Source organism: Peromyscus eremicus, chromosome 1, assembly GCF_949786415.1.
Source record: "Peromyscus eremicus chromosome 1, PerEre_H2_v1, whole genome shotgun sequence".
Lineage (NCBI taxonomy): Eukaryota > Metazoa > Chordata > Mammalia > Rodentia > Cricetidae > Peromyscus > Peromyscus eremicus.
Genome location: NC_081416.1, coordinates 141,521,163 through 141,536,850, shown reverse-complemented (window position 1 = coordinate 141,536,850; position 15,688 = coordinate 141,521,163). Strand labels below are relative to the sequence as shown.

Sequence of the window (15,688 nt, the reverse complement as noted above, 5' to 3'; positions counted from 1 at the left end):
GTATTAAATAGTCATGTGCCAGGAGTAGAAAAAAGACATTAGGAAAAAAAAAATCACTGGAAATGCCTCTTAGGGAAGAACAGGGTTTACATTTTGCAGCTGTTGTTTGGGAGATTTTGTTTCTTTGTTTTCCATAATCAACCCCCAAAATGAATCACCTGTAATATGTGGCTGTGCAATGTCCTATTCTCACAGTGTTGAGGATTATACAAGTACTGTTTGCTGCCCTGGCACAGTGCCTCCTTCACCTACAGACATCTGGGGACTTGGTTATATCTTCATCAAGCTGCAAGATCTTTAAGGACTACTTCTTAGGCCGAAAGAAACTCTGGTTTGACTCAACCAAAGCACTTGAAAAGGAAAACAGTGGGGCATACTGGAATGTGTGTTCAGTGGGGAGCAGTGTGACTGCAGAGCCTCATGCTGAGCCAATGTCTTCCCCAGGCATGCTTGGCCACCATCCATCTTAATCCTACTGAGTATGGTCAAGGGGTCTGTCTGCTCACTCCTAGCACAACTGTGAGTGTGCTTCTGCTTCAGGGGCAAGGTAAAAGATCTTTGAAGGCATGGATTTTTTGTGAGGTGAATTTAAATCTGTTACTACTGACAAGCATCTTTAGCATAAAAGAAATACTTTTAAAGGTTGCTAACTTACTTCACTTATAATTGAAGTTTAATTCAATTATAATATAAGGCTAAAATAGCTACATTCTCTTAAAACATGAAAGTTTCCTTATAGTTTTTCAATATTACTATTGAGAAGTGTAGAAAACATGATACACTTATCCAGTGTTCCAATTCTTCCGCTTTAACATTTGTTGATCTTCCAGGAAAAGGGATTCTTAAGACAACAGAGATGCCCTTCAATATGGAAACCAAAATATGTGGGAGCTCAGATCCCTTTTACAATTGCTGTGGGTTTGCATAGCATCTCCACACAGCCTCCCTTATACTTTAATCATCTCTAGACCAGTTGTGCTGATGGTTATTAAAGCATATTATCTAGAGAATAACACAAGGAAAAAAGTCTACACATACTCCGTTACAGAGAAGGCAATTTTTCCAATATTTTTAATGAAAAATGGAAAACGTGTGGTCAAATTCACAGATGCAGAATCTGCTGGTATGTTGGGCCAACTGTATAAAACCAACCTAACCTGTTTTAAAAATCACTCCTTTTTACATTTCCTTGCCTAGTTCATACAGGAGGCACAAGGATGTGACCCAGTGACCCTTGTGATTTTGGTTTGAAGTATAAATGACACAAATGAGTCGCGGTTTCCAGCCTGATGAGCACAGTGCCTGCAGGACAGATAGGGACACTGGTAGGTACTGCAGAATACCGAATGTCCCTGAAATCTCTGTCATGGCAATCCAACTTCTAATGCTGATAAAGTGAATTTAGGAATCAGCATCTTACAAAATCTGATCCAATAAGAGGCTGGTTTTCTGGGCAGTCTTTAAGAGAAATAAACTAGATGCCCTCAGCAAGTGAAGGGCTCTCTCCCACTCTCTGTTGTCTCATTTCTGGCCTTTTCAAGGCATTATAGCTTCTTCTCAATTTCTGGTCCCTGGAGTCTCAGGTTTAACTTATCTCAGAGAGAATAAGAAACAGTATTTGTGGGGCCTGACTCCTACCTAGTGACCTCCTGGTGGAAAGTGGGTATTCTAGGGCTAAGCTGGAGACAGAAGGGCTGCCACAGGGCCAGTGCCACAGGCTCCAGGAGCCTCTAAATCTTCAAATGCATCCTCGGGGAATCCCAGGGATGGGAACCAACGATGAGTGTCTGAACCTATGCCAGGTACTGTGGTGAGAAATAGGGACATGTAGAAGGCAGCGTTGGCCCTTACATCTAGATATGAGAAACTTTAGTACTAGAGACTTTTAGTAGAGAACAGCAGGGATAGGAACCTAGTGTTGCTTGCTTCACAAAGCGTGACATGAAAGGAACTCAAAGGGGAGAGAGAACAAGGGCTCTGTCTAGGTTTGGAATGGAAGCAAACAGTCCTGAATTTTTGAGGCTGAAACTTGGCTCAATCCAGTGAAAGGGGTACTGGAGAGAATTATGAGCAGTGGTCCCCAAAAGGCAACTGGTATTTGCAGAAGGAATGTGAGACCTCTGGTAAAAGCCAGCACTAGGGCTACAGTGAACCGCAGTAACAGGCAGTGCAAGGGGCCAGGCACTGGGTAACAGAGCACTGCAAGGGGCCAGGCACTGGGTAACAGAGCACTGCAAGGGGCCAGGCACTGGATAGCAGAGCACTGCAAGGGGCCAGGCACTGGGTAACAGAGCACTGCATGGGGCCAGGCACTGAGTAACAGAGCACTGCAAGGGGCCAGGCACTGGGTAACAGAGCACTGCAAGGACTAGGCACTGGGTAACAGAGCACTGCAAGGACTAGGCACTGGATAGCAGAGCACTGCAAGGACTGGGTACTGGATAGTAGAGCACTGCATGAAGCCAGGTACTGGGTAACAGAGCACTGCAAGGACTAGGTACTGGATAGTAGAGCACTGCATGAAGCCAGGTACTGGGTAACAGAGCACTGCACAGGGCCAAGCACTGAGTAACGGAACACTGCAAGGGGCTAAGCTCTGGGTTTAATCATTAATACCACAAAACTTTAAAAAATGGTAACACGTGGTCAGGTGGTTGTGGCACACACCTTTAATTCCAGCACTCAGGAGGCAGAGCCAGGTGGATCTCTGTGAGTTCGAGGCCAGCCTGGTCTGCAGAGTGAGTTCCAGGACAGGCTCCAAAGCTACACAGAGAAACCCTGTCTCGTGAAAACAAAAGAAAAATGGTAACATGCACCTGGGAAGGTAGTCACAAACAAATCCATAAAACACTTTTGATGCTGCGCTGTACTTTTAAAATTTTCTTGAAGATAATGGTAACTGGAAGTCTTTTTTGACAAGGCCCCTGGACTACTTATGAACTATGGACTTGGGAGAGGCAGATGGGAGAAGAAAGGGGGCAGTGACTCAGGAGACAACAGTGGAGGTGAGAGATGGGTCATGTGAGAGTCATTAGCTGGATGTATTTCTTTTGGCCTTTCTTTTTCTTTTCTTTTTGGTTTTTTGAGACAGGGTTTCTCTGTGTAGCTTTGGAGCCTGTCCTGGATCTCACTCTGTAGACCAGGCTGGCCTCAAACTCACAGAGATCCACCTGGCTCTGCCTCCTGAGTGCTGGGATTAAAGGCGTGCGCCACCACAACCCGACTTCTTTTGTTTCTTGTTTTGTTTTGTTTTGTTTTTTCAAATGAAGTCTTACACTATGGGGCACAATTTAGCCTTGACCTCCTGGTCTAAAGCAGGTTTCTTCGTTTGTCTGTTTGTTTTGTTTTTGCCACAGACTCCCAGTTAGCTGGATCTCCAGGTGTCTCCACCATGTCCAGTTTGTTTGAATTTCTGAATGAGGCTGAAGGAAAATGAGGAGCGTGGAATCAGGGATGGGAAATCCAGAGGGAGCCACCTTCAGATCTACCATACCCACACAGCACAAACTGTAGAATTGCTGCAGAATTTGGTCATGACCTTGTCTTCAGGGTCTACATGCACAAACTTCATCAACCACTGACTGAGAATGTTCAGAAGAAGCTAGCATCTGTAGCACTCATACCCAGGAATTTGTTCCTGTCATTGTCCCCAAAGTGAATCACCATTTATACTGTGTGTGGAATCTATAAAATAGTGTGGCACACGGCAGGGTGTACACAGGTTACATGCAAATACCATGCCATTTCACATAAGGGACTTTGAAATCCAGAGGGACTTCTGGAACCAGATCCCCAGGAACACCAAGGGACATTGGGTTCTGCAAAGGGAGTTGGCTAAGAGATGTTTTCTCAATTGTGATCTAGAAGTATCGTGTGTGTGTATGTGTGTGTGTGTGTGTGTGTGTGTGTATGTGTGTGTGTGTTTGTATGTGTGTGTGTGTGTGTGTGTGTGTGAAGAATTTTAAAGGATTTTACACCAGTGTAATTTTGCTATTTATATATCCAGATTGTAATATCTAATAAGAATGGTGATGTGTTAAATGATCCTGCTGAGATTTCACTACTACGGTATTCTAAAGAGGACAATTTCTCATCAGCCTTGGGAAGGTCATTTGAACATTGTAATAGCACAGATGGTACTGGAGAAGACGGAGTGCTAGGTTTCTTTGTGATATTGTCTATGCTTGTGTTAACAGCCATATGTGATTCACATAAAATGGCTCAGTAGTGATAACTTCAGGCAGTTTTGATGTGAACATTTTTTGTGAATTGACTTTGTGGGTTGACTTTGTGTGTTAGTGTACCTATATTCTGAAACTGCATTCCTTCCTCTGGTTTTCAGCATTTTTAAGAAATGTTATCTCACTTTGCTTGCTAAGGTCCTTATATAACTCTCAATAAACAGCATCACTCACTGATGTTTTCCTCAGTTGTCCCTTGCATAGTTCTGTAGCTATCATAAATTTTAGCAAGGCAGGCCGTAGCTGGGCACTAGCTACAATTTTGTTTCCATGTGAGAACACTCCTGTCTTAAGGTGGTAATGTGAATTTGAAATACATTTCAAATGGCTAAAGCCCTGGCCATGAAGTACTGTGCCAGAAATTTTAGGTTCTCCTCATGCCTCCAGGCCTTCCAGTGCTGCCCTTCAGCTGCCCAAATCAAAGCTATCTTCCTCTCCCCTCTTCCTGCAGGTTCTCTATGTCCTTGGCACTGCTGCCTGGCTCGGATTCCCAAAGCTTATCACTGTGACGGCACAGGCCACAGCACCTAGGTATTACCCTGCCCCTTTGTTCCTCTTCTCAGGAAATTCACTGAGGAACCACTCCCCCTTCCCCCCTGCACACACACACACACACACACACACACACACACACACACACACACACACACACAACCCTCTCTTCCCTTCTTTTGCAGCTGCCCCTGTCTGTCTCCTGCAACCTATAACCCAGGAACCTCTCTTTGCTAAAGGCCAGAAGTCAGCTCTGAATTGCCAGATCCAAGAGTTAAGACCAAATGCTTTAACTCAAAGGGCCCAGTAGCTACATTTAGCAGAGACAACTGCATCCCCCTTCCTACAGAACTTTCTCCTCTTGGCCTCTATGAACTCTTGTCTTTAGGTTCTGGATGTGGTGTGCATACTTGCTTACTTGTTAATTTTAAAGACAAGGTTATGTTGTGTAGCTTGAAGCTAAGGTCTTCCTGCTTTAACCCTAAGTGCTGTTGTGTCCAGCTTTACTCTTCTGTTCGTTCCTCTTCTCTGTCCCTTTCAGTCTTGCCTCCACTCTTAGCCTCCTAAACTCATAATGCCATCATGTCCAAGGACACACTCTATGGGCCTCTTCTCACTGTGTCTATACTCAGTTTCTATCTGTTCTCATGCCCAGTAGCTTTTAAATCATGATGCAACCCAGTCCTCCAGACTTGAGGCCCCTGTGTGCAAAGGACTGCCCAGCTACTTGGATGTGGAAGTGGTTTCTCCAAGGGCTTACAAAGCCATAGCTACATGCACATTTTCTACTCTCTTCTCTGTCTGATAAGTGATAAGACAAAGAGTTGATGGTGCATCCTTGACCTTTAATTTTTCCTTCATGCTCATGTCATCCCATCAACACATCCCATTGGTTAAAATAAACCTTTCTTCATGCAAACACCTGTCAACTGACTGCACACCAGCTCCATCTCTCCCTGTTTTATACCAACTCCACTCAGTTCTGTTCACTTTGCACTCACAGGGGATGCAATACTGAGGTCATATCATTGCTACATCTAAACAAGAACATGCTTGCTTAAAGCTACTCAGTGAGGTCACCTGGCACAGCAGTGTATAGTTTCAAATACCCATCTGGCTACATTAGAAGGATCACATGACATTAGGCATTCTCATCTCCAAAACATAAAATGGGATGAGGCAATAGCTCAATTGGTAGAGTGCACAAAGCCCTAGGTTTGCACCCTAGAACTGCATACATTAGGCATGATGGCACACACAATAATCTCACGAGTTAGAGGATCAGGAGTTCAAGTCTCTCCTTGGTTTTACAGAGAGTTCATGACTAACCTGGGATACATGAGACCCTTTCTCAAAAACCAACAATATAAACAAAAAGTATAAACAAACAAACAACAAGAAATTCCACTCCACTCCATGGCCCAGAGCAACCCTCAAAGGAAAGTCATCTGACACTCCAGAACTAATCCAGTTCTCTCCCTTACACTGTGATTAAGCCTCCCATGGAGCTGTACCACTGATGCCAAGCTAGCTGCTGGCTGTTGCCCGTTTCCCCAGGGAGCCCCTGCTGTGGAACCCTGTACTCATCACTGTTCCCCATACGGGTTTGGTCTTCTCCACCATTAATGATGTTACTAAATCCCCACTTCCCTCAGGTCCCTGCAGTAGCATCTCCTTCCAGCACCTTTACTATCTTTCTTCTGAATTACTCTTTTATTGGGCACCTTAACTTCACCATTGCTGGTGTGTTGCCTTTCTTTTTCACATCGGAACACACTCTCACTGAAGCCGGGTTTCTTTATGGCTCTTAGCACCTATAACAGTGGCCAGAATGTGCAACGGGACACATTCACACTATGGCCAAAGCAGGGTGATGACCCCCACCACACTCAGGCAAAGGAGGTTGCATAGGTATAACCCTGGATATGGTCTTCATTGTGCACTAAACCCCGTGGATAGTGTGGCTTAGCCCACAGACACACACCTGGATCAGTCTGAGCATTTTGCATAGGTTAACCAAGGCATCAGCCTTGTTGTGATGGATCCATTATTATTCCCAGGTATGAGATTCAGAAACTGAGCTGCAGGCTGGTTAAGGAACTTCTGATCTCACAGAATGAGCCAAAACAAAGATGAGAGCTTGACCCACCATCAAAAAGACTCTTCATATTTATCACTAGTGATCTTGGGTTAGAATCAAGCTGATTGTGAATTGATGGGTCAATTCTTTCTTAAATTGAAAACAATTGGCCTATGCTTTTTCTGACTTTTAGGTTCTGTCTGCTTTTGAAACAGTTCTGAAATACAGATAAGATGGAGCTTTTCTATTCCTCACAGGTGATCCTTTGCTATGCATTAGGTTCCAGAAACCTCACATCACAGTGGGTTTGGCCTGGGCTGCTCAGGATTGGCCGATGTCATCTTCTAGACTCTGATGTTCTTTTGTTTCTAACACATAGATTCCCTCTCCTGCTGTGTTCTATTCTGTGGTACCATAAACATTAGGACACAGTGGAGGGGCCTTTGTAATGGGAATGCTAGCCACCCAGGAGGCAAGGGGTGATTTCCACACTCGGCACAATTTCCTAAATTCTAGAGTTTGAGCTCTTCTTATGCACTGAATGAGAACTTGGTGAAAATTAAAAGAGCATGCTTTAACAGCAGCATTCTGAAAACTTGTGCAATGCACCCATATGCCTCTTGGTAAATCTTGCTGCTATGAGAGCGAGAGAAGATTTCTTTTTGATTTTAATTCTAATACTTCCCTTTGAATTCCATACCAATTAAAACATGTATCCTGTGCCACTGACTCTTCACAATCTCCCCCTTCCTTGAGCCCAGCTAGTGACTCACCCTGGAGCTCAGGGACAGTCTACTTAGCAGAGCTATTACTCCAGGCCAACCCTCTGAGCACTGCTCACTGAGCACTGGTGTGCTGCACACGCTCAAAGTTAGATTTATAAAGTAGAAAGCCTGGAAGTATGTTCTCTTTCTGTCTTTTCGAACGAGGTTGGAGATAGCTCCATCACCCCGCTGAGGCGCGGAACACTCTGCCCTGCACAGGACCACCCTCTTCGTCTCTGCCCATCGTCCCTCTCCGCAGCCTCCAGACTGAGCCATCAGTTCGGCTCTGCCCCTGCTAACTGCTTTGACTGCACTGCTGCAGTGTTTTTTACAGCCATTACACCGGCTGTGTGTCCCGAGCCTTGGGAACCTGCAGCTCTGGGGAAGAAGGGATTTGTTATCATCGCAGGGGATGCAGGACAGCTTCCAGCTTCAGAAGATAGGGCAAGTGCAGGCACGATTCAGACATGCTTACCGCTGCAGTTAGGAGAGGCCTCTATCTTTGCGTTTGGGAAGGAGAATGAAATGGTCCCTCTTTGTGGGACCAAAGACCAGGCTGCCACACATGTACACAGAGAAAGAAAGATCTTTCTTCATGTTTGTAAGAGCCTGCTTTTCGTTGTCAATTAAAAATTTTGTTTTCCAACATCCGTTTGAATTGCAGCTCCCATGTAATAAAATTCAAATGTGTTTCCACTTTTGATAACCAAATCTCTACGTTAATACCAGTAAATGAATGAAATCTGACATTACCTTATTGAACTACGAATCCTCAAATGTGCCTTGCAATTGTCACTGGCCTCTCAAGTCTGACAAAGTATAGTTTTTAAATAGTGATAAATTAATTCCAGTTTAAACTTAATGTTATATACTTTGGCAGCACTTTGATCCTCATACTGTTTCAGTGCTAATTTTTCTACACTGTGTAATTTAGACGACTGGTTTCATTAAAATAACTATAATGACTTAAATAACTCCATGCATCTGATTGGGCCATGGCAGTGACTGACTATAAGGTCTTGGTTCAGTTGTATGCTTGACTCATGCCTTGTTCCATAATTCACAACCGATAGTAAAATCACAAAACTATTGAAAATGAGCTGTTGGTGACTAAATTTAGAAAATGATGTGGAGAAAGACAAATAATTCTCATGATATTTTCAAAGCAAGTTCGCATTGACTATCTTATGTAAGCACCAAATACACTTCCCTCCTCACAAATATATCTTCTGTTGCTGAATGCATAGATTTTTACAAACGCAATGTGTCAACTTGTACCTGGACAGAATCTTATATGTTGCCTCTCTCCTCATTTTCCCCGTCTGATTCTGCACAGATCTCCTTACCCCCACCAGCTCTCAAGTCTCCTGGGCACATTTAGGAGCATCAGTAATTCTCTGATCCGAGTTACAATCAAACTAGGACCTTTGCAACTTCCCTTTCCAACTTCCTTTGAACCTTAATCACAGAAATCCCTTCTTTGGTGGAGGGAGGAGGGAAGGAGAATATATTCAACTGTTCCCTTCCCCAATCTCAGAGTACAGAAAACGCTTTCCAAGCCTAGCATGTATGGTACACTCCAGGTACATACCCTCCCAGCTTCTACATTGCTTTGACATATTAAAAATTGCAGTCAGAGAAAGGAGCACAGGGTAGAAGTGAGCAGAACGGCACAGGATAGTGCAGCGTGAGGATCCCACCAGGTGTTGGCTGTGTACAGTTCCCTGTGAGATACTCAGCCATCCCACCTTGCCAGCTGCAGGATGGGACTAATGACACTGAGCTCATAAAGGCGGTCCCTTGGATTGACTTAAAACACTAGGAAAATCGGTGCTTTGCCTTGTAGTAGTTATTATTCTGTCAAGATTTAAAGTCAAGGAAATTTTATGGAACTGGCTGGGTTTCAACACAATTATTCCTACATATAATTAATCTGTAAGTAAGCAGAACCGCATCTGAGAAGAAGTAAGTGGGGGCTTGGTATGTCTTCTGATGTGGTCTGTGTATACCATGTGCTGCTTGGCTCCCTGTTATCTAAAGAAGCTGGGCAAACACTCACAGCACCTGGTGTGTAAGCCCACTCCTAGGGAGAGCTTCTCATATAAACAAGTTCAGATACTAAGAAATTTACAGACAAACTGTGTTCTGTACAAGAGAACTGATAACTGTAAAAATCAGAAAAAATGTAAGTGTTCCCAAGTCAGGAAGTAGCTAATGGTGGCCCACTGATGCACTGCTACAATATCTGTCCATTTTAAAATCACAAAGCCTAAAGAGTCTGTAATAGTGGAAGGTTAGGGCCGAAACCCAACAAAAAGCTGAATGTAGGATGACCCCAGATACATACAAATATGTACAGGAGCAAGTAGGGGTAGGAACCAAAATGGGATTTAGGACACTTTTTTAAAAATTAATGGCTGCACCTCACATATTTCCTGCAGTTTGTAGGTATCATTATGATAAAGTATAAAATAATTAAAATCTTCATATCTAAAAATTAATATCTTCTCCCACAGTCAGTGTTTTTGAAAGATTGAGGGGTAGCCTCAGACTTAATCAGCATTTCCTTCCAGAACCTGACAAGTCCATCTCTAATTCATAGAAGACCTTAGAAAGCCACAGAATTAAATAAGAAATGAGCTAAAGTCACACACATGACTTCCTACTTCTGACTTGCGTCTACCAGAGAGAGTGATAGCTTCCTGCCTTATTTGATTCACAATCGTAATTATTGTGCCAAATCACATAAACTGTATGTTCCCAAGATAGCACAGCACAGCATGGACATAACTTCTAAAATATCACCCAGTATACATAGAATACCAGAACACAAGCCAACTATCTCAATGTATTAATTTATAATAGTGAATGTTCATGGGGTTTCATTCATGAACCCCTTCCATTCAGAAAAGCAGTGGGGATACTACAATTTATAGGATTTAATAAAGAAGTTACAAAGGAAAACCTCTCATGTAGTAGATGAAGAATCAAAGGGCTAGGGAGGAGGAGCATGTCCCTTCAGTATCAGCAAGGCAAGAATAACATTCAATGAATGGGGATAAAATAAATAAATCTTTTATGGCGTGTCTCGTGACTTGATGAAAAGCACAACCTGCTAGATAAAGTGTGTGTTACTCTGTTTAAGAACCAAAGTCACTAAGCATTTGACCTGTAAAAATGGACCCCAGAGTGTAGTCTGCATGTGTGTAAATCACAAATGGACAGAGGATGCACAGACTGGGCAACAGCGGGCAAAGACACCTTTTTCCTGGCAAGTAAGGATGCTCTTGATGGGGAATGCCATTTCCTGCCTGTGTTCTGGACATTCTCTGCTCTTCTGACCCTTTCAGTTTGAACAGAGGAAGAGAGAGGGAGAATGAGACGAGATGGTGAGATAAAAGAGACAGAGACAAAATTAGAAATAGAGAGGTGATAGAGATGAGAGGGAGAGGAGAAAAAGGAGAAAAGAGGAAGAAAGGAAAGAAGAGAGGAGAGGAGAGGAGAGGAGAGGAGAGGAGAGGAGAGGAGAGGAGAGGAGAGGAGAGGAGAAGAGAGAGGACAGATTGATAGACTTTCTCAGATGCTGGCAATACATCTTAACTTGCCCTGGTAACAAGCCTGAGCCCTCACTGGAATTTTTTCCAGCAGAGTGGACCTGCAAACACCCACCAAGCAGCCTGTACACTCTAGCAGTACTAACGGAAACAGGTGACTGTGTGCTGCTGTCCTTCTAACTATCTCAAGTGCTCCCTTGGGAACAAGCACTGGTAAACAGGAAACCAAGCAGCACACACTGTCCAACGGGACTACTTCAACTTGCTATCCTTTGATTAGCCAATTTGGGGCAGTGAGGGACACAGGAGAGAAGAGGGACACTGATTGCCTCCTGACGTCTTGCATCTGGAATACTAGGTATCACTGGTGTGGTAGGGAAAGGCTCGTGTTGGTACAGAGATGCTAGGGGCCCAAATAAAAGAGGTCAATGGCAATGGCATTTCCAGGGACTCAGGGGTGAACCAGGTGTAGTTTCTGATCTCTGTGCTTGGCTCAGCCATGACTATTTTGGATCTCTTTCCATGCCACATGCAAAGCACCAGCCTGGCTAGAACAGCCAACTCAGCAGCATAATGGACGCAAGGAGGGAGTGAGTGTGTTACACACTTGTCTGACAGCAGCAGATATCCTTAACGCCCGTGAACTTCTGAATCTCTTCCAACCTGAGTAGGAGGAACCAGCTGCCCTCAAGCCATCCTCCTCTGCTTCCACTTGTGAAGACCTCTTCTCTTCTGTCTAACTCATTCCAGAGACCCTGCACCAGGAACAGCTTGGTCGGGACATATTCACCACCAACTGAAGGGTGCAGGATTACAGAGATGGCAAGCCAGGACTGTCCTGCACTACAGGGGTTCACAACGGCACAGGCCTCCCAAGACTATAAAATGAAACCATGGGGGAGAACTTACCCAAAGTGACTGGATAAGGTCATGGAAACACAGAAGACAAGGAGGGTTTTGGTCATGATAAATCTAGAGACCATTCCATTGTCCATTCCCAGTATGAATAATAGTTGAAGCAGATGAATTTGGAAGAAAAACTGTTTTTTCCTCCAACTTGATCTTGAAGCTGAAAGTACACAAAGGGGAGAGCACATGAACACGGATGTTTCTGTCCCTACAGTGAATCCAAGCATGCCACAGTGAAGCCGACAAAGCCTGGAACCTGGCTGGTTCTTGCTATCAGTAGACTGTGCCAGCGGCTTGTACCACTTTCCCTGGGCAGCACGACGCTGTAAAAAGGTGACAGTACTGCTTCATTCCACTTTTACAGAATGCACAGTTGATAGACTCTTTGCATCCCTCAAATATTGTTTTACTTCTTAGCACAGTACAAATGACCCAGTTATTAACATAGGGCTCAAAGTTATTTGACAACTGCATTTTGTATCTATCAAATCCACAAGTGAGATAAATTTACCTTTCTGAAATATTTGTCACACGTTCAAAGCCAGCAAGCTGCTTCTTGTTCTGCAAGGTGCTGAAAGTGTGTGGGAAGAGGGGGAAAGGCATACGTCAGAAACACGTCTTCTAGAGGATCACAATGTTAGACCTGTCTGTGAGGGTCAGAGTTTCTGGCTCGGCATTATGCCCCCAGGACTACATGACTTAGAATCACGACACTTGACAAATATCTCTGTTCCTATCTGGGCTCTGGTTAGTGCAATGGAAATCCAAGCAAGCACTGCCCCTGGGCCAGCAACAACCTTAGATAGAGAAGGCACATATATCTCAACCTGCGCATAACGCAAATGGGTGCTCAATGTCCACGAGCAAGCCAGAGTTCCAAAAAGAAACATCTTTCCAAGGAGACCCCCCAAAAGTCTAGAACTGGGAGGCACACAACAGGTACTTCCACCTCGTAGGAGAAGGCCCTCTGAGACTCCAGTCAAGAACAGAAGACTGATATGCTGTGGTCGCCTAGGCGCATCCTGGGGCTCGGCGCCGGTAGCCTGGCGAGTCTAGGCGGCGAGCACGCGGCGCCGCATGCGGGAAACCCGGGCGGTGCCTTCTGCAGCCCCTCAGCCCCCGACTTCCCGATCCCCACCGCGAGGCTGCTCTCCCGGGGGCCCCCAGATCGCGGTGCGAGCTCACCAGGGCTGGAGCACAGCGCAGGTGGGCGAGGGGGTGGCACTGCGGAGCCGCAGCCTCCGCCACCCCGCACCTGCCGCTCCGCAGCGCCGCCGGACACCTCCGGTGGACCGGCCCTCGGGCTCGCTCTTAGCCCTCCAGACCTCCTTAGCCCCCGACAGGGTCGGCTGAGCGCTCGCCAGGCAGCGCCTTCCTCCTCTGCTGCGCGCGGTGCAGTGGCGGCGCAGCCAGAACCGGCCTCGAGCAGCCCGCGCGACAGGCGCGCGACACCAAGTGGGGCCCGCGCCCACCGCGCGCCCCTGCTCTCGGGCGGGAGCGGCCTTATAGGCGGGAGAGCTCAGAGACCGCGGTAGGCAGCGGTTACCTGGTGTCTACCCTGGACCTCGAGGCGCTGCGCGCGGAGCCCCGTCCAACCACGCCACCAGGTCCCCTGTCCTCCGCGCCTGTGGCCTCCGCAGTCTCCGGGCAAAGTTTGCGCTGCGGGCTTGCGAGCACCCAGCTGCTCTGCGCTCCTCCCGGTCCCGAGGCCGGGGCGCCAGCCACCGTGGCCACCTCTGCTCCTTACCCTGCGCTCGGGCCCCGGCTGGCGAGCCGTCGGCGAGGGCTCATCCTGCTTCGCCGCCGCCCGCTCTCCCTGCGGCGGGCGCGGCGGGCCGGTGCGGCGTCACCGCCCCATGCTGCCGGCGCGAACTTGCCCTGCGCTCGGCGCCGACGAGACCCGGAGCCCCGCGCTCCCGCCGCCGCCCTGCGGCTCTGCTCCACGCCGCGCCCGAGGCCGCGCGCTGCCCCGCTGCAGATTCCCCAGCGCCCCCGGCGGACTCGCGCTCGCTCTCACCTCTCCGGAGCGCCACATGTCGTGTCTGGGTTTGAGGAACGTCCCTAGGCTGAGGCGCCCGGTAGAGGCCGCCAGACTTTCACCAAATGCCTGGCCCCCACTCAGCCCAGGGGTTGGGGGGTGGGGGGTGAGGGCCACTATCTTTTGGGAATGGACCATGTTTCTGCTGAAATTTCTAGTGGGCCTTAGAAGCAGATTTGGTTCCCTCTGGAATAACCGCTGGTCACCTTTTAGGCCAGAGGGGGAAAGGTTGTGTGGACTGGCAGCAGCATCCATAACCTAGGCAGATGCTAGGCCTGCTTATGTCAGGTAGGGTTGCCAGCACCTCCTGTTCTTCCTCAGTCCTCAGTAGCACCTTTGGGTTTATCCAGCCATTCTTTTTGGAAAGAAACTGGTGCAAGAGAACCCTTTTCATTTAATTCACCAATAGTCGTTAATTCATTGCTGAATCTTATAATGAAACCCTTTTACAACATCAGGGCATGTTTAGGGTTTGGCTGAAGACTCATTTCTTGACAAGCTATGGCATGGGTAGTGCAGAGACAGGGTATTGTGTTACAAATCTAAAAGTAGGTCACAGGCGGGGAAAGGCTTTCAGGTGACTCTCTGAGGCCTGGAAGGAAGACATTGCCTTCTCAGCAGACACATGGGGTTGATTAACATGACTGGTGTCTGTCCAATGTTAGTAGCATAGTTTCTGCGAGGCAAGGACTAGGCATACTAATCACTGGGCAGAAGGAGGCCCTTTCAAGTGCTACTGGATGCCGAGACAACCCTCCCCTTGACAGCAGTGTGTTGTTTCGGCTGGAGGTGGGCAAGGGCTCAGTGCTTGCTTAGCATGTAGGAAGGCCTGGGTTCCATTCCCTACAGTGTGTAATCCTCACGTGACTGGCATATTCCTGGAGTCCCGGAACCCAGGGGGCAGAGCAGAAGACTAAGGTTATTTTCCACTACACCTAGAGTTCTAGGCCAGCCTGGGATACAGGAGACCCTGTCTTCAAAAAATTAAAAAACAGAGTTGTTCATTGACTTCTAATAGTGATAACGAGAAGAGGCGAAGCTCTCCCTCTCTGTTGGAGCTTTCTGTAGCAGTGCTGAGCACAGACCCTCCCCACTCTCCAGTTATGTTAGACATGGCACTGTGTCAATCTGAGCTATCTGGTGGTACTTTTATACATTACAGAAATTCTAGTTTTCCCAAAATAAGAAACTGTAAAATTATTTCAGAAACAGTATGTAATATTAACATTTGCACATATAAAAGAGTGCTTACCTTGACTATGCAGTTAACCACAATCTTAAATAACTCTGGCTCAAGAAGCTCTTCATGAACTAGAAGTAAGATGTTCATTCAAGTGTCTTTTCTAACACGAACACATTGAACACACACACACACTTCTTCATTTGTTGAGTTCTTTCAAGATGTGTCTCTAAGATAAAGTCTCTTGAGAATTCTGTAGTTAAGATTCAGAATGTCCCCTCAAGTTTTTGATTCCAGAGTCTTGGTCACCAGCCAGTGAGGCTAATGAAGAAGGTGGTGACGGGTGATAGGTTACTGAATCATTGGAAGTGTGCCCTTGAAGGGACATGGGGGAATCAACCTCTTCTCTCGATTTTTGCTCCCGATGGGC

General features: G+C 46.4%; 1 protein-coding gene across 1 annotated transcript in view; it reads right to left on the bottom strand.

The window, feature by feature from the left end:
* The window catches only part of Gabra5 (gamma-aminobutyric acid type A receptor subunit alpha5), a 101,121-nt gene extending 87,189 nt beyond the window's left edge, over positions 1–13,932 (bottom strand). Inside the window, exons 1-3 of the mRNA XM_059253339.1 lie at positions 13,788–13,932; positions 12,552–12,611; positions 12,041–12,200 (exon numbers count right to left, since the gene is read on the bottom strand). Of these exons, the coding sequence (XP_059109322.1) occupies positions 12,041–12,126 (86 nt within the window). The 5' untranslated portion in view covers positions 12,127–12,200; positions 12,552–12,611; positions 13,788–13,932. The remainder of the gene's footprint in view (positions 1–12,040; positions 12,201–12,551; positions 12,612–13,787) is intronic.
* Positions 13,933–15,688: the final 1,756 nt, after the last annotated feature.